The sequence below is a fragment of the Vidua chalybeata genome, chromosome 8, assembly GCF_026979565.1.
Source record: "Vidua chalybeata isolate OUT-0048 chromosome 8, bVidCha1 merged haplotype, whole genome shotgun sequence".
In the NCBI taxonomy this organism is placed as follows: Eukaryota; Metazoa; Chordata; class Aves; order Passeriformes; family Viduidae; genus Vidua; species Vidua chalybeata.
The window spans coordinates 4,517,653-4,545,106 of NC_071537.1; the positions used below are offsets into that span (position 1 = coordinate 4,517,653).

Here is a 27,454-nt window from a genome sequence, read left to right on the forward strand (position 1 = left end):
GCGGCGAGCGCGGTGAGCGCGCCCGGGGCCGGGCGGCCGCTTTAAAGGGAGACGCGGCGGGGCGGGGCGGGACCGCGGGCACGGCCTTCCCCCCCCCACGGGCTGGGACACCCCCACACCGCCCCCCCGGGACAGCGACATTCCCCCGGGACAGCGACACCCCCTCCCCGCCGGAGGTCCGGCGCTGAGGGGAAACTTGGCGGTGCAAGCGCCGAAATCGCGGCCGGTGATGAAGATCGGGGGAAAGGGTGATAAGGCGCTCCTGCAAAAAAAGGGAAGGGGGATGTGAACGCTTATTCAATTCAGGAATTACGGGAAAGCAACCCAAAGTAAGCGCCGATAAAGTTTCCAGCTGATAAAGGGATGCGGGCAGCGCGGGGCCGGTCCCGTGGTGGAAGGAGTGTAGGATACATCCATTCTATGTAAATATGTGCAAATATCAGGCAATTCATATCAAGATCAATTCCCCGCTGGGAGCGGCCGGTATTCCCGTGAGATTCCCGGCTCGGGAAGGGCGCGGGAGGCGCTGGCCGGTACCCGAGGGATGGGAGGAAGGATGCTCCCGAGCCTTCTGCTCGGCCCCGCGCTGCACCCGACATGCTCAGAGCCGCAGGGCGAGGTGGATACCAGCAATTAGCAGAAGGTTAATCAACCGAAATAATCATAGGAAAAAAAAAAAAAAAAAAAAAAAAAAAAAAGGCGTTTTCCACCATCCCACAGGCAGGCTGATCCCATTTATCCGGCAGCTGGGCACCGGCCAGAACCTATGGACAGCGGCCTCTCTGCCATCTGCTCTTTGGGCACGTACAAGGTGCTCTGAAGGAGGTTTAATTACAACCAAGTGCCCTCCGAAGGACAGGGCATCCCTGCCAAAGCTGAGAGGGAACGGTTTAGCAGCGCTGGAAACTAAGCAAAGCCAATTTTTTTTCAATTACAAGCCGATTAAACTTTTGAACTGACTCCCAATCTATAATTATTTGAGTGTACCTTTATCAGGCGCCGATAACCAAGCAGCTAATGAACTTTACAACCCATTAGGCAAGAGGAAATGCTGTTAACTGTTAGACGAGCTGCGACCAAGGAGTTGAACTTGTCAGCAACTACATAAATACAAAATAATTCAAAATATTTTCTCCTAGGAAAAGTTTAACAACGAGCCATTTGAGCAGGTAGAAGGAATGTCCCAAGCACCAGAATTCAAATTGTTCCATGAAACACCATAAAAACGTATCAAACTGTGTGCAAAACTTACTGAACTGTTGGTTAGTACCTGAAGCTTGGAAACCACTTATATTCCAGTGTTCCTAGGTAAAATTCCAGTGTGAACTCTTTACATCTGCAGTTTTCCAATGACTTCTACACTCTGCAAGAAAAGAGATTTCAGGAGAATCATCTGATTTCAGAAGCGGCCCAAGCAGTAAAACGGAACAATTCACAGAAAATTGTCTTAATACAAAACCAGTTTGTGTTATTAAATCTAAGAAAAACTTGAAAATATTTACAAGTTAAAAATCTTTTATGTGTATGTATATACACATACATACATACATATATATATATATATATATATATATATATATATATATATATATATGGGGGATATATATATATAGCCATATAAATATGATAGATATCATGGCAAAAAGTTTCCAAGTAATTAATTATCCATTGCTTATCGGCTACTTTTAATAGGCTTTGAGGTTTTATAAGCATGGGGGTTTTTGGTTTGGTTTGGGTTTTGCCCCTTTTTAAATAAAGTCTTTAAGGAAAGATGATGAGCAAGAAAGAAAGAAACAAACAACAACCCCCATCAAAAAAAAACCCCAAACCCATAAAAAAAAAAAAAAAACATAAAAAAAAAAAAAAAAAAAAAAAAAAAACGGGTTCAGGAAAGATCTCAGGAACAAAATATTCAAAGATAAGTGAATTATTGTGGGGTTTCATCCTCCCCAGCCCAGAAAGGCTCTCTGCTCTCCTCTCACATTGCTGTGGTCAGATAACGCTCAAAGCCACTGGAGCCTTATCTCCACAGACAGGAAAACATTACCCACAGTGGGGAAGCTCCAGGTTCTGTCATCCTCTCTCCCTGGATGATTTTGTCTCTTTTTTATCTTCACCTTTGATAGTGGTTGTTTTAGAGAGCAAAGGTGTACAATTGTTTTTTTTTTTTAAACACGTCAACCAGTACTATCAGCTTCAAACTCTTTTTGGGAAGAATGTAAATCTTCTATTGAGTATTAAAAATATTTTATGATATTAATTTTATAGTTGTCATGTAGGTTCACAAAATAGGAATATAAACGTCTTGCTTTCCAGAATAACGGAGCTAAGTCTTTGGGGAGGTTAATAAATTAGCTCACTGAAAAATAGATTTGTTATTTGTCTATCTGATCTGTGCAGAAGTGCCTTAGACCTGAGAGGTGCTGCATACCCAGCAGTTATTATTTCTCCTTCACCCGACACAGAACAGTTCCACAAGCCGGCAGACATTAACCACCATAAAGGCCAAAAATGTGGTCTGAAAAAAACACTCCGGAGTCTCAGAGGAAAAATATCTCCAACTTTTCACGCGGAACTGGGTGATAGGAGGCTCCACCTAGAGATCACACGCTAGAAATTCTCCTAGAGGCATGGAAGTGTGGGCACTGCTGTCAGGGACCCAGGGATGCTGTGCCAGCCCGCCCTGCCCGCAATGTCACCCTCGGAGCAGCTGGGCACACACGGAAAGGGGGGACGCAAGTAAAGGATGAAAAAAGGGCGCACTCGGCCAGAGAAAAAAGGGTAAAGTCTGAGTCAAGAGGGGTCCCGGCCAGAAAAGAGGGTGAAGGAGCTTTGGGAAAGGTGGAATGCTGATAGTATGAGTAAACTCCAACATCTTGGACTTTGCAGAAAGCTTTTCCAACTTTATGCTGTTTGCTTCATCATTATAATAATTTTGCTTCATGCCTTAATGGCTTCGGGGGGGAAAAGTGTAACATCCCTACTCCCACCTCCGAGAAACCCAGGACTTCTCCACTTTAAGATAACAAGAGAAATCTTACAAAAACTTGAAGAAAAAAACAAGCCTTTATAAAAAACTAGACTCATTGCTACATACAGAAGAAAAATGCCACTGCTTTGAAAGAGAATGGCTTCAAACCAGGGAATTTAAAACTCCACGTTCTTTTCCTGATATAATCTAGCCCCGGTGCTTGACAAGCATTAACTGCTGGCATAATTTACAAACTAAACGAACCATCAGGGTGCCTTTTGTAAAGCCTGACACGAAGCCAAGCGACCTGCCCCGAGAAACAATTGCTAATGTGCACCGAGGGTGTCTTTGTGGTCAGGTGGCATTTCCTTCCTGTCGGAGGGCAGAGCTACCAGCAGGAGCGCACGTAGGACGCTGCAGGCTGCGAAACAACCCCGAAACTTTGTCATTTACAGAGAACAAACCCACTGCCCCGCCAACTTCCACCCCTCTGAAGGGACAGAGGGCACAGCCAGGTGGGGGCACTGGAATCTGGGTAATTGGGGCCAGTCTGCGTTTCGGGAAAGCATTTCTGAGAGAACCCTTCTGATCCATCAGCGTAAAGGCAGAAAAATCCGTGTTACGTTTTCCTCCCCCGGGATGTTTTTTTATCACTATCCCTTGAGAGCAGAGGTGACTCGGGTGTGCCCGGCTGCCGTCAGAACACAGAGTGCTTTAAATTCTTGCAAGATGCGTTCACTGTGCATCCCCGATATGCAAAATTCCACTCGTTTGAAATGCAAATCCCTAATTACAGTGTCAAAAGCGACACACTGAAGGGCAGCGCTCAGCAACTACCAGGCCATTAGTAGTGCCTTCACCAATGAGTGCCAGTTTCTTTTCCTCAGAGGTTGCACCGAAAATCTCAAGTGAAAAATCCAGGCAGACACAAGTCCCAGGGCAGGATTCAGGTTTCAGTTCTCCAGAGAGCTGCCTTCAGTATTTTTACTTCACCTCAGAAGGGCTGCAGTGAGCTCACTGGCTTGGAACACCAAATAATTTGTAGGCTGCTCTACAAAGTTCAGATGACTATGAAGAAATTAAATAAACTGTTAAAAGGTAAAACTACACATGGCACAGAGGGCTTCACTGCTTTAGTTTCAGCTTTTTGGCTGAAATTCCCTATCCAGTATTTCCCCTTCTTTCATTTCTTTCCTCTCACCTCTATTTAAAAGGGAATTGTTAAAACAACAGTAGTAGTTCTGTTGCAAACCTTCAGAGTGTCCATAATAGGTGCACTCTGTAATTTCTCCATCCATTATAACACTTACTGTAAAACCTAAAAAAAATTAGCCTAAAAAAAGAGCAAAAATAAAACCAACAACAACAACAAAAACAAAAAAAAAAAAAAAAAACAAAACAAACAAAAAAAAAAAAAAAAAAAAAAAAACAAAAACACCAACCTGGAACAGTCCAGTGACTTAACAACTGGAGTCTCCAGATCAGTTTTTAAGTATGAAATACACTTTAAAAGCAAATTAGTACTAGACTTGACTGATTTTTAAAGCTGGAGAGTGACCCCTAGGTGGTGCTGACATCCTGATATTCCACGAGGTGAAGGAATATTCCACTTTATTAAACTATATCCTAACACAACACCCCTCAGCAGCTGCCCCCAGGAATGTGCACTGCAGCCAGCAGTTCCATTTTCTGTAAATATTTTATTTTAACACAGGGAGTTTAAATCTGTGGCCATACAGAATAATTCGATTTCCTCTTCAGTGAAGGGGCAGAGTGCACAGCCAGGTGGGGGCAGTGGAATCTGGGTAATTGTGGCCAGTCTGGATTTCAGGAAACCATTTCTGAGAGAACCCTGCTGATCCATCAGTATAAAGACAGAAAAATCCATGCTACAATGTTTTTTTATCAATATCCCTTGCATAACATGTAAAACTTCCACAGAAGAAACTGAGATTAGCACAAGAAAATCAGCTCAGTCTGTCCAATTTCATTCTTAGGCTACACAGCCTGATTAGATTTGAAGAATTGGAGATGCTATGCCTGAATAAAGGAGAATCTGATCTCTTACAAGCTGAAAAAGAATATATTGCTCTGACCAAATACTTGTCATGGTGCAAAGAAACTCAACCAGATTTTAAGTTACCCAAACTGATTTATTGACAATTTAAATGTGACATATTTACAGCACTGTTTCTAAAATAATTTAACAATTTTCATAGATTTATAAAAGTACTGATAAATAGGAGACCCTGACAGTGACCAACCACAAATATTTCCCTATGCTACTGAACTACAACAGCAGTTCATTTCTTTTTTCGTTTTTCTCTTTTTCCCTCTTTTTCTAAGTCCCATAATGGAGCTGCTTTACCTCCACCCAATGTGTAAAATTGCCAATACCAAAATACAATAAAATGACCATGCAGTGTGAAAGCTGTACCAGAGCAAGTGATTTCAGATGTTAGACTACAGTAAAAATATTACAATGCAAAAGTGTCTTCCACACAGAATGTACTTGTGAAAAAATAAGCTTTTAAAGAGCTAATGGTTTATTTTTATAGAAATTAAAACCTACAATACTAGTACAGACATTTACAGTAATTTCCAATTTTGTGCTAGTTTTCACATATATCTAAGGTCAAACAAAACCAGTAATTTACAGACACCACTGCCTTAAGACAATGGTTAGTTAGCTTATGGATAAAAAAAAAAAACAAAAAACACCAAACCAAAACCAAAAGAAGGTGCTGATATAATTTTTAAGGTTTTGAAATTCATTATATTCCATTCTTGTATGACACCAATTATTCTGTCCTGGGATCAACAAATTGCTGTGGTAAAGCCATCCATATCTCTCAAGAAGTCAGTTTGGAAGCTGGAGAGAAGATGGACTTGCCTGATATGTATCTTGGGTTCCAGCAGACAAAGGAAGTCTCACAAAGCTGGACAATTGGGATCACAGTAAGCAGCAGCATGAGATACTTGTGGGGTTGGGATTAAAGCAAATGGTTTTTTTCCAAAAATGATGAAAAGTACACACCACCTAATCCAACATTTGAAATGTAAAGGTTCTCCTCGCTGGCATCACCGATGCCCCATAACACAATGTACACAAACAACAAATACTCACTTTTTAAGAACACATATTGCACAGCAGTGGGTGCAACACCAGAACACTGGTACCCCTGGCATAAATCTTGTTTTAAAGAGCTGTTTCAAACTATGCTATCCAGAGCAACTCCAAGCCAACGCTCAAACCCAGAATGGTCTGTGTACATCACTAACCCAAAAGTGTTTCAACAAAGTGAGAGAAAACACAGGCACTTCAGATTCTTAGTGCACCAAAAGTTATAGGCCACGATTGCAGGACTAGGAACAGTTCAGTACCAATAACAACACAACTAAAGGAGCTCTTCCACTGATCAATACAGAAACAAGAACTGCTCACAAAGCACTGGGAAGGAAATCATTCTCAAAACAGTAACCAAACAATACATTTAAACATTTAAAAAAACATAATTGCTGCAAAGCCTAATGTAACACAACATAAACCCTACTTAGTTAAAAAGATCTAAAGTGTCCAAATTCCAAAGTCCAAATTCTCTTCTCCCCCCTCCAAAACACCAATACATGCAGTCCATGGAAATCCAAATGTGCAAAAGGCTATAACCCACCTTTAGGAGTGCATCAAAAATAGGCTGACTATTCAAAATATTATTTTAGTGGAAATTTTACAGCACCATAGCTAGAATTCCAAGGGAGTTCAGAATTCTTGTTCTGATAACAAATCAGTTGACACTGTTGATCTTAAAGAACAGAAGAAACACTTTGTGCATTTCCTGGTATCTGAAAGTTACGGAGAGAAAAAATTCTCATATATGCCTAAAATCTTACTGTAGTTTAAGATGAAATTAAATAATCACATTTGTTGGCAACAAGTTCTCCAAAATAGAGCATTAGTTGCAAATTTAGTAAACCTGCCAGATTAGGAATTAGAAGTTGCTGGTACCTTGCTTACTTGCAGAAGTACTTTTTTTTTTTTTTTTAATGCATTTTGGGCTTCTTTTTTTTTCCTAAACTGTGAAGTTTGGCCCCTCCCTAGTAAGCAATTTACTATCAGGCTTTGAGAAAATGCCTAAGGTCCATCTCTGACCCTCAGCTGAAAGGCAACACACAAACACATTATATATACCCATGTGTGCACAGGAACACACACACACATATATATAACAGCAGTGCTCCGGTTTGTATTTTTTTGTTCTCATTTCCTGGAATTTTCTTTGGTTCAAAGTCCGAGCAAGGAAATTAAAGGACCGAACAAATGGATCATTCTCCAAACGCTTCCATCCCTACACATCACTAACTGGAAGGCTTGCATCATCCAGATCCACGAGGCCAGGATCCTGTTCCTGAGTGCCATTTTTGCTCCGGGGTTCCCAGGGGCCCCGTTCAGTCACTTTGGAAGTTGATTCTCTTGGAGCGACAGCCTGGATCTTGTAGCTCCTTGGCTTGGCCTTGGTAAAAGACTCGTGAAATCCTCGCTTCTCCAAGGCAGGGGGTTTGGGGTGAGGGGCTGGGACCAGAGGGCTGCTGTGAGGGGCTGTGGAATGTGAGCTGGCTGCGGCTGGGACGGCAGGACGGACAGCACGGCCGGGTTCGGGAGAAGACTCGGGATGCTCCTGGAAAAAGAAGGGAATGTGTCAGATGAAGTGGCTGACGGCACATTGGAAAGATGCACTTTCAGATTTCAGACTCACAAAAAAAAAAAAACAAAAAAAAAAAATCGAGACAGAAAATACACAAAGCGAAGCATCAGCCACAGCAGCAGGAGGCAGGTGCTTTCTGAGGCACTGCTTTACTGAGTGTGAGCTCACAGCAGGATGTGACAGCAACATCAGCTGCTGCATTTAATGAAATTAAATTCTTAAATCAAGCATAGCAGCTCTGTAGACTTTAATCCAGCAAATTGAGGCTCCTCATTTCACTGAGATGTTAAATAACCCCTTGAAGATGCACACTTTAAAGGCCATTGAAAGTCACATCTTTCCAAAAGAAAAATGTATTCAGACCTATTCATATAAATCAAGCACTCATATCCTGGATCCTGAAATAATGTACATTTTACTGTTCCCTGTTTTTGGAGCACCAAATCTTCCCAATTTCTCCTAAGGACCAAACAAAAATTTTAGGCTATCAAGACTATATAAAAATTCCCAAAGTTAATGACCTAGAAAAGAAACTGATACTTAAACTACTCCTTCCATGCAAGTTATTGTTTTACGTTTATTACCATTATCCTGCTGACCTTTACATAGCTACCAAAATATCTTCCACCATTTACTTACTGACAAAAACAAGTCCCCAGACTACCCAGGAATGATTTAGTTGTCTGAAGAACAGGCATGGAATGCCACTTGGATGTCCTGGGATAGCCTAACCTCCTGAAGAGGAACAAGATGTTCCTTGGGCTCTGCACTGCATCCATCAGTTCTGTCAGGATGTCTCAAATCCCTGAGCAGAGCAGGGTTTGAAATGCTCTGATCCAAATGCTGTGTAATGTTGCAGTGAACTGTGTGTGCATTAGGAGCTGCAGCTGCTGCCAGTTCTGCCATCACCATTGTTAGTCCAGGAACTAAAGGAATCTGCCAGCCCATGTGCACACACAAATCAAGGCATTTCTCAAGCACATTTGTTAGCAAAAGAAAAAACAACCCCAAACCCATCACAGATGTGTGTCCAAGATGCAAATATACATCCTAAATTAAATACTTATTTTTTCCACTGTAGTTTTTCAAGTTTATTTTAGAATGTTTTGACATTCTCATGACATATGAATTAATAAATTTAATCAAAATGGATTCTGCCAAGTACTACCATATTTCTTTTTATAAATGAGCTTAATGTTATTGGATGAACCTGTGCAACTTTTTTTTTGGACTTGTGTTTGGTGTTCAACTTCACTAAAGTATTTCACATCATTTTTACTGCCTTATTTCATATCTGACTTGATACTCCACTTAAGGAAAAAAGTTTGCTTTAGAAGAATTTATGATTCACTGATTTAGCTACTGTTCTTCTTATTTTTTAATAATTTTACTTCACCAAATAGGACAAAAGGGATATTAGGACAAGAGCTCTGAATTTTTTTGCTATGCTGCCCTGAAGGATACTCAGATTTTACTACCCACACTGGCTGTAATTTCACAGTTAAGAGACTGTGCTGCTGCACTACTCCTTAGGTGCCCTGCTTTGAACAGGGTATTGATTATGCATTATGATATAATGCTTCTATGTTTGAAGTAATCATTTCAGGCAGAGGTCTCATAAGCCATGCAGATCAGGCTACTACAGACCCTTCCAAATCCTGGAGTTACAACGTGCATGTTCTGTGTGCACTCATCTGTATTAGTTTGTGGGCAGCTTCCATTTAATCTCGCTTCTGCGCAGTTTCAAAACAAATGTAAAGTAAAATGGAAATATGAACTCTCATGCAAATTAGCTTTAGTACTTTCCTATTAAAGTGACATCACTTATGTTTAAATATTTACTGTGCTTTGATGTATAAGCAGTAGTTTTGGTGTTTTTCATTTCCAATCATTTTGAAAGCAAGAAAAAACAGTGCAAACCTGTGAGTGAACGATATTATTGATGAGTTAGTTTTCAGTAATGGTAATGACAACAGGTAGCATTATTTTTTAGTTTGTTTTATAGTGCAAATTAGTGTCTAGCCCTAGCCCTCTGTTAAGAAGGCAAGTTTCCATGAGAGCCCACATACGTGCTGCATTCACCAGTTCTTGATGTATACCTCTGTATACAAGGATTCGACAGCCTTCTGGCCTGCCGCATCTGGAACACAGTGCAAAGCTAAGATTAGAGTCACCTGGACTTGGGAGAGAGGACAACAGAGGGAACAAGAAGTGATGCAGACAGTCATAGCTACATTGCTCAGTTAGCCCCACACGAAAAAGAAAAAAACCACAGGAAAAAAAGCATACAGAAAGAAAAGTTACCTGCGTGTTTTCACTGCCCCCACAAAGAGAAAATTTATATCAGGAAGTTTTATTTAAAAGCATGAAGCAGCTACCAAAAAATTGGTTGAGAGCTTAGTCTGAATTACCAGAAACATGGTATCAATGCAAATTTGTAGTCAAAAGCCAGGTTTGAATAGTTAGATTTCAGATTATGGGGGTAAAAAACATCCCAGAGACAGAAAAAGAAAAACACAGCATGCAATACCTGAACTGTGAAGTATTCCTGGTGCTACATCTGGGCATAATTGGAGACACTGTGACACCAGAGTAACTCCACTACTTTCCACAAGTTAATGACCTTTGTGCTATACAACTAATACAGTTTAAATGCTAGTAGGTGTGAAATGCTGGCATCCACGTGGCTTCAGAAATATTAACACTTGTCACAGTGCCCCAGTTCTGTACTGCAAGATGCTGTTCTCACTGCATTTCCAACAGCAAGAACTAATTCATGTGAGCACAGATCTCTTAGTTTAAATTTTCACCTGTATCTGTATATACAATAAACTATCAGCAATAGAGAAATGACAATTTAGCAGTGAGAGTTGTTACAAAGAAATTAGGATATTGTCATTTGATTGCAAAACACAGCAATTAGCAGAAACACCTCACAGGAATTTGAAAGTTTTACTTTAATTCCCAAACTAGTAATAGTGACAGATCATACTGGACTTCTCCAGGTTAGCACTGCATTATCTACGTGTTCGAGACAAACAATGCACAGAAAGTCACAGGTAGGACTAAAAAAGTGCTCCATTAAAAACACAAAGTATTTGATGTTTGAAAGTTCATGCAAAGAGGCCACGTTACTACAGGACAGGAGAGAGGAAAGGCAAAAGGAAGAACCAGGACTGAATGGCACGAGTGAACAGGAGCTAATGGCATCCCCTGTGAGCGAGGTGCAGGGTGACGTACGGAAGCCGCTGATCTGCCCGGTCCCCGCTGCGCTACGATGGCCCCAGAAATGGCCTTTATCCAGCTGTGCATGTCCTCGGGGCTGTCTGCCTGCAGCCAACAACAACACCATGGTCAACAGCAGCCCTCAGCCTGCCCACTGCCCCACCACCTGCAGCAGCACAACCTAACCCTGCTGCTCGGTGTGCTACTGAAACACACGGGGACCTGATTTCTTACAGGCGGACTTTATTTCTTAACCCAGACATTTCTTACTCTGAAGTTACTTAAAATGTATACAGCTATATAAAGCAATAAATAAAATGTCCTGAAGATCACGTTCCCCCTGGAAATCATGGCATGGTCATGAAGTGAAGAAGTGCTGCTATTTCACTTCTAAAGTGTATTTAACTCTGGCAGTCTCTTGGGTTTGCCCGAAGTTTAAAAAAATAAATTACCTGCACATAAAAGGTTCGAGAAGTTGTTACAATTTCAAAGAGATTGTCTCTCATCATTATATCACTGCAAATGAAATACAAAAATACTTCAAAAGCAAGTACAACTTTCCCACTGTATTTTAACAAGACTGAAGAACTGGCAGAGAATCAGAGCATTTGCTGTCTGACTTTTGCATTTCTTTATCACTCTTATTGGTTTTTTACTAATTTTAGCCCTAAGACTCTTTAGTTTACCAGTGGCACATGTGCTACTACATGTATTTTTAATTGGAACATTTAAAATCATATAACATTAAGTCTAAAAATATTTATCATACATTTTAATTGGAACATTCTAAATCCTATGTGAAGTTTAAAAATATTTATCATTCTAGTCAAATTTCTCTAAGTAGTCTGCTAAAGAAAAAATAAAAAAATCAGTATCTTTCAAGTGCTACAAAAGCAATTATTCTTTAGTATATTGCCATTTGGTAGGAGGGAAACAGCAGGGTGAAGAGTGTTCTCAGCCAGATTCATCCATCTAACATGAGTTAATGTCCTCTAAAGGTTTAGAGATTATGTAAGCAGAATAGAGACTCCTGAAATTGCTGTCTCAGATCAGACAGCACCCACACATCTCTAACTCTTGGTTCCATGATATCCCCTTGTTCTGCCCTTGTCCAAATTTGCAAGTTTGAAACTCACATTAATACAGAACCCTCAAAACCCATTTAATGCACAAAACAATGTGCTGTCCCATAAGGAAAGAACACCCCACATGCACACATCAAGTGAAGTTACTGAACAGTTCTCCAAGGAGCAGCCTGGCCATGACCAAGCAGGGAATTCCATCCCATGTAATGACATCAGTGCTTCCCTCCTCACCTCTGTTTGCATTCCTGAACTTTATGGACCTCCTTAAGTGGTATAACCCTGAGAGGTTCCTTTTCCTGAAAAAAGAAACATGATTTAGTGCAGTGGGTCTAACAACTAGAACAGAAAGCCAGAGGCCAGGACAGCAGCAGTCTTACATAAATGAGGCTTTCAAGGCAGTCACTATGAAAAAGTGGTGCCAATGAAAATTTCATTTGCTTTTGTAAGTATTAAACCAACCATGGCTCTTGCAATGAAGAGGAGGACAAACCAAGAAGCAAAACCTCCCAAAACATTAATTCCATACTATAATGAAGACAACCATGCTGTCCTCTTCCCCTAACCAGATCAGACAACTGACCCTGACCTCAAGCAGCTCATTTCATTCAAATTTTAATTACATTAATCTGCTATGAAATGCTACCATAGAAGATGCTATGTTAATTGGACTGCATGACATGGCTTTAAGTAAGATTAACTGTATCCTATACTAAATACAATTACAAAGAAACCAGTCCTTAACACCTGTAAAAGAACAAGTACTCTCAAAGCATTCAGAAATTCTGTGACCATAACAAAAATAAGTGTTAAAGTTTCACACCACAGGAAAAAAGTGAGAACATTCAAACAGAAACACTTTCACTTTTCCCATGACCTTACTATTCTTTTCCAGTGGTTGTTGCAGTAAACTACAAACAAACAACAACTTATTTTACTTCCTACTGTGTTTTAAGCCCAGTCACAATGGATTGCTTCAGTTGGCTACAACTTCCAGATAAAACAAAAGCTTTCAGCTCTGGAATGACTTCCCCTACCATTTCTGTAACAGATACTTAAGAGATTTATGCTGAGCAAGCAGCAAATGTCACCCAAATATAATCATCCAAGAGCAGTTTTCATTAGATCATTTTGCTTTTTAGCAGATCAAATGTAGAAAGTTTAAAACCCAATGTTTTCAGTTATTGTGCTCCTTGTATCTCTTCTCTGCTGTTCTTAGATTCAATCATCTATTAAAATGCACTTTCAAAGTAAAACTGTGAAAAAAATCAACTGTGAAGATAATCTCTGGAGTACAGACACCTCTTGGAGGGAAAAGCCCAGCTCAGAAATGATCACTTTCTGAGTCTCATATTGCCTGTATTCCACTATGCTCCTGTGGACTGGCACAGGCTCAAGGAACACGATGAAACACTAAAAGTGAGAGGATTTCTACCATCCTTCTATTACACTCTCCCACAGTACAATTCTTCACTGGGTTAGAACTTGTTTGTGAGCAATCTGAACTCAGGTTTGTTTTTTAAATAAAAAATAGAGGGTTTCTTCTAGGCAATGAGTCAGAATTGTTCTGCTGACAGCTTAACAAAGATAATGATGCAAGATCAAACCCCTGCTACTGTTGCAGACACCCTCATTAGAAATGAAATCAAAGTTAACTTCAGAAACAGCCTGAAATTTGGGTTCTTGACATTTTACATCTTATGTTTGGCCTGTAAACTCAATTCTCCTTAACACTCTACAACTCAAGTTTCATTCCTTAGGTACAGATTTTCTTACATTTAGTCTGTTTTCCCAAGAAAGGAATCCCACACTTTACTACCTTCAGAATCAGCCATTTAATTTTAAATGAAGCCTGAAGGCACTTAACATCTGGTCAAAATCAGCCAAAAACTTAGAGTGACAAGGGAAGAAGAAAGGTCATGAAAATAAAAGAAACTCTGCAAATGTTGCTGTTGAACAGAAAATCAAGAGTTTTTTGTCCATCTTGGCTGCCCTGGTGAAACAATTGTGTGGGAGAAGATCCCATCATCTGGATGATAAAGCATAATTCTAACCTTAAATGAAGAATTGCAAGATTACAGTTTTGTCTTTCCCACAGTGATCAGCTATTTCAACAACACAATTAATTATATGAGAGTGTAAAATGACAAATACAAGACTGTACTAATACAAGAATCAGGGTGACTGTAGAGTAAATTTTATTACTGTTCTTCAGTGCCCTACAGGCAGGTTGCCAAGCAGATTGAACAGTTGCCCCATTAATTTTTTTGTTCTTCCCAATCATGAAAACTTACTATAGTATTGACTCAAGAACAGCAGGAGCAGCAAAGCACATTTCTCAAACACAAGCATATTCCTTGCAACTGTCACTGGAAAATAACACAGAATTGGAAACTTACCAGTTCAGACTTGAAATATCCTATTGTGTTTTCATCTAATTGAAAGTATCTTCTCTTCCAGTTCTTCATCTGTTAAGGGGAAAAAAATATTTATATATTTTATATATAAAATAAAAGATACTTGCATGTCATGAATTATGAATATATTGAATTATACTTACCATTCTAGTTTTTATTTATAGTATATAATACTTTGTAATTACTTTTTATTCATAACTATTAATTTTGAGTAATGTCTTCATTGCAGTTTATTATAATTACAAATTATGCATCTTTAGTGTCCCCAAGATAATTATGCATACTTTGCACAATTAATGTTTTTGAAAGCTGAAAAAATTAAAAATTCTTTAAGCCACTATTTTCTAAGATTTTTTCAAACTGTAGAAACTCAGCAGCAGAACAATTCTGTAGGAAAAACTGGAAGACAATACATCACAGGTTTCTAGTTTATTTTTAACTAAAAAAGGGATGTCACAAAAAGAAGCTTCATAATCCAAGATAAAAAGAGTCTGAGAACTCAAAGATGTGTATCTTGCTTAATCTAAACTATCTGTTCCTTCTTCTAGCAAGGCATCACATGAATAGCTCCACTTGTGTTAATCAGTCTGATAAGATGTACAGTTCTTCCTCTGAACTGAAAAATCAGCTTTTTCTAAACATTTGACTGATTTAAAAAGCAAGCACTGAACTTCTGTCCCAATCTAGATGGTTTTAGTAAGCAAAATAAGGATCTCTACAGAATGTAGAACAGGACAATTCCCAGCTGCATGCACTAACATGGAAGTCTGGGCACACACTTTGCATCTCTAAAGTATCTTCAACAACACAACCCTAAAGAACATCATGAAAAGAAGTAACACAGATAAAAATTAAGTGCTACTGGAGGATAAATTTTATCTTTAGTTAATAATTATTCTTGTCAGTAGTAATAAAATCACTGTCAATTTTCTTCTGTTTTTAATAATACTTACCACTGCTCCTTGTTTGACACAGTAACCAGCTTTGATAATGGCATTATCTGGGGGATGCTTAGCAGCAAAATAAGGAAGGTGACTTTGTGACCGTTTCAAATAATTCCTGTCAGCCCCTTCACTGCCCTCACTGACTTCTTCTTTCTAGAAAAAACACAGGAGAGTTCAGACTACTCTCAAGTTTTTATTTTTCTAAAGGTCAAGGAATAGCTATAGTAATTACAATAGGAAATAATTTTATCATCCCATGTTCAGAAATCTCATTTCCAATTTGAAATAACAAAATATTTTAACTGATTTCCAGAGACAGCTGAGATTCCCCAAGGGCTGAGTCGTTGTAAGCTGCTCTTAGAAACTAAACCAAGAATGTGCTGAGTACTTTCAAATAATATTGACAAACACTCAGTTAAAAAAAAAGGTACAGATTTGAACTCATGCATGTATTTAGTGCAAACTTGTAACATAGGCAAAACACTAGAGGTGGCTACAGCAAACAAGAAGTTATTTCTAGGACTACAAGGCATCAGAATTCACCAAATTTTTAAAGCATTTTGGGAGTATACATGTCATTTACATGATATTCATCTAATCTGTAATTATTTTCAGCTCAGGAAACTTTCAGCAACAGATCCAGTTCTATATTTAGCACTGCACAGATTCTACTTCCATAAGCTTGTCCAGCCTCTCAAACTTTTCTTCCCACTTTTCCTTACAACTTTTTTCCCCTTTTTTCTGTTAAAGGGGCAAAACTTCATCACTGTCAACACCAACAATTAATTTCACACAGACAAAAATATAATTATTATATTAACAAGTATGTGTGAGCAAAAAAAAAAAAAATCAGTACTCAAGCAGTTCTTTAAAATCTTGTATAAAGGGAATAAAATCCTCAGAACCCCCACTCAGTATGAATAAAAGATGCATATACAAGTACAGTTTTGTGTGTTAAATAATAACCCACTCGTTTGGAGGGTATTACCTGGGTGGGTGTAATGATGGGAACACCACCAACAATTTCTGTCCTGTAAGAGACTTGCTTCTTTCCCCCTGGGCTTTCAGCTTGACGATTTGCATTATCCATTTGGCAGAGAGGATCAGACTGCTTTGGTACCTGCAGTTGGAATGTGAGAATTGACATCAGTTTCATGAAAAAAAAAAAAAAGCCCTGAGCATTACTCAAGAATTTTGAGGCATTTTCAGCAGGATTTAACAAATGGTCACTAACTGTAGAAGGCTAAAAATGGCTTACACAAAAATTTGTTGTAATGACTGATTTAGTGCTAAAGAGGAAAGTGGTGCCCATAAAGACATTTCAGTGGATGAAATCAGTTGCAAGCTTTGCCATGAAGTGCTTCACTTAATTTTCACGAAGCACTGCTGATTTATAGAACTGGTTCTTTATTTTTCAGCTGCTTTCAGTTTTAGTAAGAAAGTGGAGACGCCCCAGTGCCTGCAGAGCCAGCCCAGCAAGGCCATAAACAGAGGGACTTTGGTCACACAGGGTGTCTGACCAGTGTGACATTTGTCCTCACATGTACTTGGCATGAACATTGTGTCCCTGCCCCCATTAATCATACATATATTGCTAAATTCTGTTCAAAATGACCCTGCCTACCTACCTATCAGTAACTATTAGATACTTCTCTCAAACGTGGAACTAAGGCCATCAAAACTCCACAGGAATTTGATTTCCCTATAAGAGTTTTGATCTAAAAAGTTTACTCAGTTTTCTCAGTAAATTTCTTTAACCTAAGAAATGCACTGACTACAAGACATTTTTTATTTCTAATCTCCTTCACCTTTAATATTAATATAGCAAATCTGAAGTGACTTCAACAAGAAGAGGTCAAGTCTCACACCCAAATACCCCACCCAGCAACCTACTGGGTATTTACAGAAGACATCCAAACTCCTTCAGAAAGAAAGACACACAAATTGTGACACATTCAAAACTTGGAACTGAACTGATCTAGACAAGAAACCAAAGCTACTTTATAGTCTGTGGTTCAAGTTCCTGTGCCCAGGAGTGCTTATTTTACAAAATGCAGCCTGCAGATAAGTACAGACAGTGCTGAGAGCAGATGTCAGCCCAGGACAGTGCCCTGCTGGCCACTCCTCGGCCAGGGACTCCATCCCCAGCCAAGTCCAGCACTGAAGGACAAGCCACTCATGAGCCTCAGCCTATCAAGAGCAGGGGCTTGTAGCTACAGCTTTGTGGGCAAATGCTTCAGCTGTCACAAACTCCTACTGAAATGCTGCAGACCAAGCCCACAACCGCCTCCTCACACAAAGGCATTTTCAAACAGCACTCAGAACGGGTACACAGTGTGCTAGGCTGCAGAGGTTCACAGTCATTCTGACATTATCAGCACTCAAGAGGACTAAAACATGCAATGAATCTTGGAGGATTGCAATCTGCAGCAAGTAATGCTCATATTCAAATTAATAATTGAGTGATCTTAATGATTTGATTCAATAATTGGCCGTACTTAATGCTGTACTGGAGCTGTGAAGAGATGAACAGTTCAGAGGCTTGTTCCTTCAAAGACAAAATACTAATGATTTCACCAGCCATTTAAAATGCAAGATAAACAGATGATAAACAGCATTCACTCTAAATTGATACATTTATTTATTCATTTAATTTCTTCAACTGGGAACAGCTCCAGCCTGCTTGTGGTGCACCCTCCTTATGAAAAAACACAAGTGAGAAGGATTTGTGCTCCTGGTTTTTTAAAATTTATTATTAGCAGTAGCATTTTTGTAACTCCAAAGAATGGGCTACAGTAAAACAATGCAAAGAACTCAGGTAAACATCCTTAGATAGCCCAAAAATGAGAAAGTCACTGACAATAAACACAAAACTGTGCACCCATGCTCAGAACCCCTTCTTTGTTGGGGTGTGCTCTCAGAAGTGTTCACTGTCATCACTTCCCCAAAACTGGAGAAAACAAAACCATAACTTCTGCCTCCTGAAAAGACTGAGATAACACGTGGGGGTTTCTATCATGAGATAACAACTTGTCCTGGTACAACCCAGAAAAGTAATTTAACATTTACCAGAAGAACCATCACTGTTTCTTTACATGGATGTCATGCAAAATCAGGAGAAAGCCTTTGGAGCTTGATCAATATTTTAGTGATACTTTAAGAACTTTTGACAGGAGGTAAAAGTATGTGTATTTTCATTGCTTGCTAGTGTCTTCTGGATATTTCAAATAAAATTAAGTATGCACAGTTAATTTTAAATTATTAGGAAAAATCCTAAGCTGCAATTAAAAGAATTATCTTTTGTCCAATTTCCAAAAAGAAAGTTAAACTCAAATTTGGGGGGGGGTCCCCTATAGTTTCTCCAAGTACTGCAAAGTCAAGCCAAGACGTGTTTGTAGTGATAGAAACTGGAGGCAAAGGTTACATTTAAGCACCTTGAGACAGTCACCATTTGAAAGCACTGCTAAATATCAACTCAACCACTTACTGTGATTTTGGTAGCTTTGTTCAGAACATTTACCCATTCAACTAGGTCCTGCTGATCATTGGCTTGTAGAAAGTATTTTCTCATCCCTGCATTCATAACTGTTAAAAACCATTTTGAAAAGTTAACAACACTGAAATTTAAGAGCAAACTTAATATCATTATGAAGAGATTTGATTTCAGATGAAAATTCCATTTAAAGTATTCAAGTACTCTGCTGTGTTTCCTTTCAGAAAGTCATCTTCAGACACATAAATCCACTTGATTGCTTTATTCTCAAAAAATAATTATTTAAGCTCTCCTCTTAAATGGCATGGTACAAACTTTGAAAAATTATTTTTCTGACCTAGAAATGAAGTCCTGAATTTTATCACAATATTCTACAGTTCCATTTCCTCTTCCTCAATTTCCCCAAGCAACAAGTTTTATACCTGGGGACTTCTACAATTCCTCCTTTTAATCCTCTGCCCAGAATCTGTTATCCTTTGTGACATTATGAACATGACTATGGTCACTGATTTATTTATTTAAATTTTTTTTTAATTGCTGGGAAAATCAGTATTAATTACTAAGTATACGATGCACAGGACCAAACAACTTTAAGACAGCTACAACACAAATTTTATTTTACTTTAGTGACTTGGCAGAGAAACATATTTTAATGAGTTTATATCTCTACCTCACAACCCCTGGCATCCTTTATTCAAAAAGGACAAACACGCTTCAGTGTAACTGCAAAAAAATCATGGCTAATTCTTGAAATAGGTTTTACTGTGATTAAAACCATCTGAATATAAAGACAATAAATTTATATTTTTCCTCTACAAAGTATGAAAACTCTCTAATAAATTAGAGATATTTAAGCCAGCATCTTGGATCATTAAGGTGTTTTACAGCTAGCCCACTGACAGGAGAAACTTTACAAGTGCCGAAGACAAAGCCCTGCACAGATGTGCAGAGGAATCTGTAGATGGCACTGAACTGACACACCAGGTACTTCCCTAAAACCTGGAGGAGTTTTAGGATTATCTAAAGCTTCAGTAAATTTTAAACAAATTCAAACCTAGAAGGCACCCCAAGATTTTTTTTTTGTGCAGCAACGGAAGCTGAAGTTTGACTTAAGAGCATTGGCTGACAGTATTTTTAGATCAATTAAATCAACTTTTTCATCAGTAAAACAGATTTCAATAGTTAAATTTCTTGTCTTCCCAGCTGACAGGCAGGCCACATTTCTGAAAACAACTGTCATTACTTATTAATGCCTCAAAAATTTCAGACATCTGAAAAAACAGCTCTCACCTACCCCTCATTAAGCTGCAATATGAAAAAACACAAAAACACCTTATGAGGAAGCCAACCTTTCCATCATACTAAAGAAGAAAGTGAATACAAGGTATTTTTTAAACACTACCAGCTGCAGCTGGTACGAGAACTGCAGAGCATTATCCTTGTTCCAAATGTCTGAAGAAGGCACTTGATGCACACAGCACATGCCAAACTTACCAAAACAGAACTCTGCCTTTGGCCTCAGCTTAGTTGCATCGCTAACCTAGAAGGGAAATTAAGATTATAAATGTCACAAAATACACATCAGATACCACAAGTTTTATTCACTTTCAAGGGGGTAAATTCAAAGATTAGCAGTACAGCAAGGTGGTTAGGCATAATGATAAAGAGAATTAAAAACAAACAAAAATTAAAGACAAACAAAGGAGGTGAGAAGATGCAGTATTGACAACAAAAATGCAAAGGAAGAATGAGAAATTAACAGAAAGACAAGAAAAGGTCAAGTATTTTTCTCCATTTATTTGTTAATGCAGTATCTGCTACAAATTTAACCACAGAAACTTTCTTAGTTCACAGTTCCCTTTCAGACATATTTAGAACTGACTGTGTACACAGTGTAAAGAACTAATATTTTTTAGAAATTTTTCTGTCCTGTCTATTAAAAGTCGTTATTACTTGCATGGTATCACACCCAAAGACATCTTCCCCTTTGCAAATGGCCTGTCTTTTCTCCAAGACTAATGGGAATTCAAATACTCATAAAGAACTGAAATGTCAATTTTATGAGCACAAAGAGCTGCTGTTTGAAATCACTAAACAAACTTAGACAACACAGTAATTAATCTGTTCTTATTCTAACCTGAACCTATTGAAGTGTTGTAACACTTCTCTAATTCAGGAGTATCACAGAAGCAAAAGGAGTAAGTGGCATTTAAATGTGTCTGAAGTTGAGGCCCTTGGTAGTTACCACCAAGAATTTAATGAGTGTCTCACATATTAATTATCTCACCTTTGAAATATAGGTAAGTTTAATGCACCCAACAGGTGGAGATCCAGAGGGAAGATTCTGAAACAAATCACATATGTTACAAACTGAAACTAGTTTATTCTCATGCCACAGTCAGTGTTTATGCATAAAAAGCAAGTAATTCTACAAACAAAAAGAAAATCCTACATATTTTTATAGACAATGCACAATGTAGGCTTGAAACAGGATCTAAACTACTTGTTTATTATACACACATCTGTTAACTAAAAACAGAAAGACTGCTAGAAACAATACAAATAGTAATTGTTTCAGAGGTTTATGTATTTTACTAGAGGAAAAAGGATTCTTGTGGGTCTGCATCCAGGAAATCCGGAAAGAATACTTTTTCCTTAACAGATGTTGGAGTCTCATGTACTTTGACCAGGGCAGGAGGAAGGGACAAGAAGTGACATTCATCTATTATGTCAGATACTTCAAAGGCCATCTCACATATTTTCCAATCACCTCAGGGATTTAGAAAGGCCTTCACATAGTTACAAGAACTCTGTAGTTCTTCAAACTGCAGTGGTGGAAAAAAATCAAGTAGTTTCAATTTGCCTCTTGCAAGAAACCCTTTCATTTGTGCGTGTAAAATAAAAGGCCTAACCTAGGCCTGGGTGTGCACTGCAAATATCATTAAGTCTTAAAACTTCTAAGGAATTACAATTTCTACAGCACTTCAAGATTTTGTCCACATGCCCTGAATTGCTTCTTTTCACTCGGCGAGACCAAAGGTTTGAAGTCTGTGTTACTTGCAGAAATTCTTTTTCTCCTCAGTGAGAGCTGCTAAATGCTTCAGTCACAAGTCACATCCATCAAGCTGCACTTCATTTACATTTTGTTTTTGCTGGTTCCTTTGAACAGCAGGCTCATGCTTTTTAACTCTGAAGGGTAGATGGATATTCTTCTGGCAGGCAGCTGTCAGCTGACCTGGATCCTATGCTCTCACTGCCTCTGTGCCCAAACTTTGAGCAATTATCTGTTCTACCCTCTGCTAGGAAACACAGGGATGGCAGGCACATTGTAAAAGCAGCTTTTATCTAAAGGCTGCTCCCCATCCCAATGGATACAAGCTGTCCTCACTCATACACCATCCATGGACTGCAATTGCAGGGTTCATTAAAAATTGCTTGGCAATGACTGATTCTGTTCAGGGAAAGCAATGTGTAATGCAAGGAAAACCACACACTGCCATGTAAGGTTAAAGGTGAGTTAAACACCAGGGTGTGTGATTTGGCTCATATTAAACTGATTTACAATTATTTCATTTACACAACGATTTTTGCCCCAGCTTCCAGGTCCATAAAAATAAACCCCATTTTTCTTTTGCCAATTCGTTAGAAAATCCAAAATGAAGGCAAACCAGGAAACTCCTGCCAGGAAGAGCTCACCTGTGGGTTATCCATGTACCACACCAGGCTGTCCTCCTGTGTGTCCAGGATGAAGTACCGCCGCAGGAATTTCCCACTATTCTCATTTTCCTCAATGTCCAAGAAACCACAGATGCGATTCTGGCGATCCACATAAGGCATTTCTGACCCTGGACATCACCCTGCACAACAAAAAGCACAGGAGGTAAGCAAAGTTCCTTGTTGCTAATTTTAAGACTGCTCTGTGCATGACATTTTAAGCAGTTTCAATCAGTAGCTTCAAGAAGTTTCTACGGAAGGGTAAGCGAAGCGTAGCTGCTCTCCACACCACCACCACTGAATTTTTTAGACAGGACTTTCATACTTTGCAGCATGTATTTAGCAGATCCAACAGCCTAAGTGTAAAGTTACACAGCCTAAGTGTAAAGTTAAGTGGTAAGCAGCAGATGAGCATCAAGACTTTGACAAGATCACTGAAAAATAAAGGTTCTCCTTCACAACGTGCACAAAATTGAGACAGCAGAGGGGTTACACTTCCTCCTTTGACATTGCCTCTCATGGCCAAGAAAGAATCTTTGTCAGGAGCTCCACTGCCCAATGCAATTTTTCACATCTAGCTTATGCAAATGCAATAAAAAAGCTTCTAGAAACATTGTTCTCATTTTTCTTCTCTCCTACAAAAAGCTCTTCATGTCTTGCTGTGTCTAAGAAGACACTTTTTCATTCTTATACATTAAATAGGAAAAATGGAGCTGTATGTGCACCAGCAGAGATGTCAACACCCTCTACTCATGGTACTGAGGTCTGAGTGCACCAGGCTTTTATTTTGGCTTTTGTTCTGGGGGGGAAAGTTGGGGTCTTTTTTTTTTCTTTTTTAGTTTGTTTTGCTTTAAAAAATTAAATCAAAAGCTGCATTGTGCCCACCTATTACCATTTTACCATTCACCTTTTATGGATCTGCCTTTTGCATCACAAGTTTTGCTTCCTTTTATTTTATGGGACAATCATTTTACTTTAAGAGCCAGCCTTGCAAGACCAAAGATAAATTTGCATACTCATCTAAAAATGATAAAAAATCAGCTTGATGCCAATCTTTCCCAGGGCAGGAAAGAAATGATTCAGTCTTCACATTTTGTTACAAAGTTCAGAAATAGTACAGATCCAAAAATACTAATGTAAGACATAGAAGGTTGAAGCACTTCACATTTTTCATAATTTTCTGACTTTTCCAGCTTTAACTGTGTAATATGGAGTTTCATTTTACCATTTCTTTAAATTCTTTATCTTTAATTCTTTTTTAAGGTTACTCAATTTAAATACATTTACATACACATACAATGAGACACACATCTGATAATTATTTGTAATTAGATACTGATATACCACACCAAAACATGAGACAGTTTTTCAAGTGTTGTTTTGGGGAGAGAATCAGTGTTTATTTTAGGGACTCAGATATCCACTTTTGTTTTTTTTTTGGGGGGGGGGGAGATCAATATACAAACATGTAAATGTGTAATTGTATTTACAGCTGTCATTTTATGACTAATTAGAACACAAGCAAATTTTTGACTCCATCACTTTGAAAAACAGTTTTTAAAAAGTCTATCACCAGCAACAATGGTTTAAATATGCAAAGGTTTATTCTTCAATAAAGGAAGAAAATTTACTAAGGTAATCTAAATTTTCTTGGTGTGTTCCTCACAGTTTAAATATCACAGATCTAAGTCAAGCTCTGTAACCAAGCTATATTTATAAGGACCACAAAAATAAACACTTGAGCACTCAGGACAATATCATTATTTTAACAAACATTCATCAGTAATTCAATTGAGGCTCTTGGGATCACTTCACACTGAAGCAACATCTCCCTATAAACACATCTGAGGGCAAACTCAAGGGTAGCTGTTCTCTAAATTACACCTCTAATCTGGCAGATCTTGGCATCACACCTTGTTTGCATTTAAATGAATATAAAAATTGCCATTTATCAGTATTGTCCTAATTTGTGCCAGGTGGTCCCTCAACAAAATCATCCAGCATTTCCAGAACACCCTTTAGGCTGCATATCAACAGTTTATGAAGCCCAGAAAAGCCCTGTGCCTAAAAAAAAGCAAATATTGGTGGCTGGTTTCCTGTCTGAGCAGACTTAAAGCTGTGTTCTCTGCAGATGTGAAGAAAACGAAACAAGGAAAACTTGTTTTTGAAACAAGATCTGGATTGATTAAGAATCCTTGAATAAAACCAACTGAATTTTCAAAGCACTTTCCCCCCATAAGAGAATCTATGTTTCAGAAAACCTTTCAAGGAAAATGAAAGGAGAATGCTCATAATGCCTCATTATGAACATACAATTAGCTAAAGCTGAACTACTCCAATACTTGAATTATTTTTTCCAGGGCAAAAGACAAAACTCAGAAGCTTTTTCTTATTTATCAGTAAACCAATTCTCACAGAAGAAAAAAACTTCCAAACCTAAATTAATAAAGATTCTCTATTTCAAAGTACTACTAGCTAATTTCTAGCCTTCAAAACGATACTGTTTGCACCTACTCTATGCTCTAATGAATATACAGCATAAAGTAGCACTAATGTAAAAATGTAAATTGTATAATTGCTGTTTTCTTCAAATTAGTTTAAAATTCCTCATGGGATTACAGACCTCTACAAGACTGATGGTCTTAAAGAATAAGAGACAAAAAAAACCCTCTTAACTTTATAATAAATTGAAAACTAACACAGTATCATATAACTGTTTTCCATTTTTAAAAGCCTGCTTCCACCCATTACACCTTGGCAAGATTCCCCTGTAAATTAATAGCAATTCTATTCAACCTTCATTAATAAACCACAATTTGCAATGCACATTAAAAAAAAATCAATTTGTGCCTTTCTTCCAGTTACTAAAGGGACTGAACACACGACAAAGCCACCACCGTGATCCCCTTCCTGACAACTCTAGACAGAGCCAAAAAGCATTGATGGAATTGCCATGACTCATACAAGGAATTGCAGAACTCTAATTCCTCAGCATAGGAAATCTGGCTGGAAGACCACTAACCAAAGAATTCATCAGAACTTCAACTTAAAAATGTCTTCAGAACACAGGTCATGTCTTGCATAGATGATATTTTTCATTAAATTATTTGAAGCAATTATGAAAAAAAAATCTCCAAGTCTGTACATTTTACAGCATTATTACATGCAGCCTTAGTTATTTTCTGCAGCGCAGAACAATTAACTCTTCTAGAATGAAGCATTATAAAAAGATTATGAGTTCTTAGGAAGGCTGAAGGCATCCTACAATCACATACAATTTCATTTTATTTTGCCTCCCCTCCCTGCAAAGGAGATGTGGGTCAATGACATTATGCTACTCCAGCAAAAACATCTCTGTGGCCCATTTCCTCCTGGTTCTTGCCACAGTCCTCCAGAAACAAAGATGCTCTTGAAAACCCATTTTGTGGTGTATAGTAACACACTGTAAGAACTCCCAGCTCCTTGAAATTCATTCCTGGAGGGCTGTGTTAGAATGCAAACAGGAGGTGTCACTTATTTTTGAAGCCTTACATCTCTCTTTCCAGCAGCAGGGTACTAATTTAAGAGGTCCATACCTCACCAGCCCAGCTTCTCTCAGATTTCCACTCTCCCCACTCTTTTCCTCTGAGGTACAACACACAGTGACATTCCCCAACATTTATATCCCACACTGAGGGCTGCCTGGCCTCCTGGGCACCTCTAAAAATAAAAATCCCAGATCACCTTCCCCAGTCTCACTGTAAATGCATGACTGCACAAGCAGGACCTGCAGAGGCACACGAGCATCTCCTCTGCACCATTTATAACACACAGCTCAAACTCTCCCACATTAATTCCTATTTTTAGCTTCCCACCAGCACCTGTTCTTGAGTTCACCTCCATTACAGACTGGTTGCAGCCTTTGTATCTTCAAGTACAAAGTCTAGACAAGACTGAAGTGAGATGCCAGATAACATTTCTATGGCCCAATCTCTCCTTGACTTGATTTCCACAGGTAGGTACAAACCATGGACCACTGGCTGACTAAAGCAAGTGGAATTTTGTCCTCATAAAAAGACCATGCAATAGGCTTTGCACTATGACAGGAGAGTTTGATTAAGAAACACAAGAAGGGCACCTAATACCTCTTTATTTCACATGTCTTTCCCCCAAGCTTCAGGTGTATTTTGTTACTTTTATTTCTTTAATTTAGAGGAACATTTCTACTTCCTGCTCTTTAACATTTGGAACTTTGGATTTAACTCACCCCAGGAGACGACTTTGGGGTTCTTTTTCTATCAGCTAGGAAGATTAAGAAACATCCATTACCTACTTACTCATCCCTATGAAATGAAGAACAACACTCATACACCTCCACTTGATAAATATAAAATGATGCCATGAGTCATGCCCACCCCTCCTCCCCAGCTCCCTTTTTAAGCTCTGCTGTTTACAGCAGCTCCAGCAGCACAAAGGGAAGGTAAAGCAGCACCCCAGCGATCTCCAGTCTTTCCTGCAGTTCCAGGGACAGCTTAATTAGCGAGGGCTCCTGGCTTTTGCCTAGGCAATTACTCTCAGCTTCCTGCTGTAAATCAGCTGCTCTCCAGCTGGTCATCTCTTTTACTGACCATTTACAGCCTCCCGAGGGGAAGAGATGAGTTCAGACTGTCCTGCTTATCCCCTGAAGAACACTGCAGTGAAAGCTTTCCTTCTTCTGTACATCCAGGACAAGGAAGGGGAGCAGGGAGGGGCAAATTCCAACCCCAAGACAAGCAGCTCAGAGCAGCCTCTGAAAACAAGTCACGTAAATCTTCCAGAGACAGTAGTTCAAACATCTTTTTATTTCCTTGAAAACTTTCCAGCACAGGGAGCCCACCAGAGAGATAACTTATACTATGAGACAATACTATAGATCCCTGCTCACCC

The 27,454-nt window shown here is 38.8% G+C and overlaps 1 protein-coding gene across 5 annotated transcripts in view; it reads right to left on the reverse strand.

Annotated features, from left to right (window-relative positions):
• Positions 1–5,103: 5,103 nt before the first annotated feature.
• Positions 5,104–27,454, reverse strand: part of PLEKHA1 (pleckstrin homology domain containing A1) — a 31,805-nt gene continuing 9,454 nt past the window's right edge. For 2 of the 5 annotated variants that reach the window (XM_053948749.1, XM_053948750.1), the window contains exons 2-12: positions 22,532–22,692; positions 21,123–21,179; positions 20,330–20,375; positions 18,830–18,927; positions 16,331–16,462; positions 15,352–15,495; positions 14,381–14,449; positions 12,216–12,280; positions 11,352–11,415; positions 10,915–11,004; positions 5,104–7,647 (exon numbers count right to left, since the gene is read on the reverse strand). In XM_053948749.1, the coding sequence (XP_053804724.1) occupies positions 7,318–7,647; positions 10,915–11,004; positions 11,352–11,415; positions 12,216–12,280; positions 14,381–14,449; positions 15,352–15,495; positions 16,331–16,462; positions 18,830–18,927; positions 20,330–20,375; positions 21,123–21,179; positions 22,532–22,672 (1,236 nt within the window). In that variant the 5' untranslated portion in view covers positions 22,673–22,692 and the 3' untranslated portion in view covers positions 5,104–7,317. Of the gene's footprint in view, positions 7,648–9,743; positions 9,815–10,914; positions 11,005–11,351; positions 11,416–12,215; positions 12,281–14,380; positions 14,450–15,351; positions 15,496–16,330; positions 16,463–18,829; positions 18,928–20,329; positions 20,376–21,122; positions 21,180–22,531; positions 22,693–27,454 lie in introns of all 5 variants that reach the window. The other 3 variants (XM_053948752.1, XM_053948751.1, XM_053948754.1) reach the window with 3 other exon arrangements.